Source organism: Lactuca sativa, chromosome 7 (genome assembly GCF_002870075.4).
Source record: "Lactuca sativa cultivar Salinas chromosome 7, Lsat_Salinas_v11, whole genome shotgun sequence".
NCBI lineage: Eukaryota > Viridiplantae > Streptophyta > Magnoliopsida > Asterales > Asteraceae > Lactuca > Lactuca sativa.
In genome coordinates, this window is record NC_056629.2 from 169,631,397 (window position 1) to 169,633,398 (window position 2,002).

General features: G+C 40.8%; 1 protein-coding gene across 1 annotated transcript; it reads left to right on the forward strand.

Annotated features, from left to right (window-relative positions):
• The first annotated feature begins 404 nt into the window (after positions 1-404).
• Positions 405-1,256, forward strand: LOC111911989 (2S seed storage protein). The gene has a single exon (XM_023907755.1). The coding sequence runs from the start codon at positions 405-407 to the stop codon at positions 1,254-1,256; it is 852 nt and encodes a 283-aa protein (XP_023763523.1).
• Positions 1,257-2,002: the final 746 nt, after the last annotated feature.

Consider the following 2,002-nt stretch of genomic DNA (forward strand, 5'->3'; position numbering starts at 1 on the left):
CTAAGACTACAAACGGGTGCAGACATGCTAAACCTAATATTATTACGCTAAACTAACCATGTTATGTTAGTTAACTCAAACCGTCAAACGAACTCATTAGCTTTGATTAGACTACTTCTCATAGTACCAATAAGAGAGAACGTGGCTAACTAAAAATTAATTATATATATGAAATATGAAATAAATTATATATTATTCCAAATCCATCTAACAGAATAGACACGTACCTAGTATAAAACCTTTCAAAAAAGCACTTCCACTTGTTACATTTGAGATGTGAAAACTCGTACGTGTTGCTCGACAGTATTCAACTTCGCCACCTATTACAACCAGCTCTCCACGTGTGCAGCCACATGTACCATAAATACCCACCACCACAACCATCGATTCACAACCATCCCACAATGGCAAAGCTCATAGCACTAGCACTTGCTTTCACAGCCCTTGTAGCCTTTGCTTCCGCCCACAGCACCATCATCACCACCACCATCGAGGAGGAAAGCACATTCTCGAAGCAGCAGTGCAGCCGACAGCTCCAGGGTCAAAGATTGAATCAGTGCCAGAGGTATCTCGCGCAGGGCCAGAGTTTGTATGAAGAAGACGACCGGAGTCAGAAACAGGGCGGCCTCCAGTTGTGCTGCCAAGAGCTCCAATTCGTCGACGAGCAGTGCCAGTGTGAGGCTGTGAAGGAAGCATTCCGGGAAGCCCAGAAGATGCAACAACAACAACAGGGACAACAAGGCGGAAGCTTCGGTTCCAAGCAGATCAGACAAATGATGCAGAAGGCTCAGAACCTTCCTAACCAATGCAAACTCCAAACTAGACAATGCCAAGTCGGAAAAATCTCAATCACCACCTTCACCACTATCACCGAGGACACCACCTACAGCCGCCGTGGCTCGCAACAGCAGTGTGAGCACATCCGAAGCCGACAATTCAACCAGTGCCAAAACTTCATCCAACGACAAATGGGTTCCTATGCAACCCTTCTGATGAGCGTCAGCAGGCAAGGTCAACAGCCACAAGGTCTCGAACAATGCTGCAATGAGCTTCAGAACGTGGAGGAAGAATGCCAGTGCGAGGCCATGCAGGAGGTGTACAGGCAAGCCCAGAGGCAGCAGCAACAAGGGAGCCAACAACGTAGCCGACGTGGTGGACAGCCTCAGACCCAAGACTTGCAGCAGATTGTTCAAAGTCTGCCCAACCAATGCAAACTAGAAGTGCAGCAATGCCGAATCCCATCTACCATGTTCTAAGGTGGAGATTAATTAATGATCCAGGAATAAATGTCATTCGCATCTCTAATCAGGTTTTACGGTTTTGAATTTTGAGATGGGAGTAGTTGCAAAAATAAGTAGGCTCATGGAGAGATGAGTATCTATAAATCTCATGTAATCGCTCTTTCATCTTTTTTATGAATAAATAAAATGATGGCTGCGTCTTTTATTCCATGAAGATAGAGAAACATTTATAACCAACTTAATTACTCATTTCGTCTAAAAATTATAAAAATTATTGTTCATAGACAAAAAAAAACACACAGATTAAGGAAAAGATTAATTACACTAACTTTATACTAATTTTATACAATAAAATGACAATTTTGTCCTTATTTGCATTTAATGTCCCATTAAATGTTTAGTTGGTTAACTAATAATGAATGATACTGTGGTAAAAATATTATTTATAAGAAGAAAATGGATCTGACCGTCTTAATTTATTTGGTGTTTACCACCTTAATTTGGATATAGTCTTTTGGGCAATCTCAGTTGTGGCTGAGTTGGACAACTTATATTTGGCCATGTAGGACTCGTAGGTAGGTCTTTAGCATGCCATAAAATTCCATTGTAGGCCTCTTTAGATTATTCATATTAAATTTCTAAATGAACTCACATTTAATTGATTGTATTAACTCGGCAACGAATTTAGAATTATATTTGTAACTAACTCCTACAGTATCAGCAAACATAATCCCAAAGCTAATCAATGTATACCTTTCATA

Bases quoted from the DNA above. Each gene is read 5' to 3' on its own strand.
- LOC111911989 (XM_023907755.1), top strand. From the start codon at position 405: ATGGCAAAGCTCATAGCACTAGCACTTGCTTTCACAGCCCTTGTAGCC.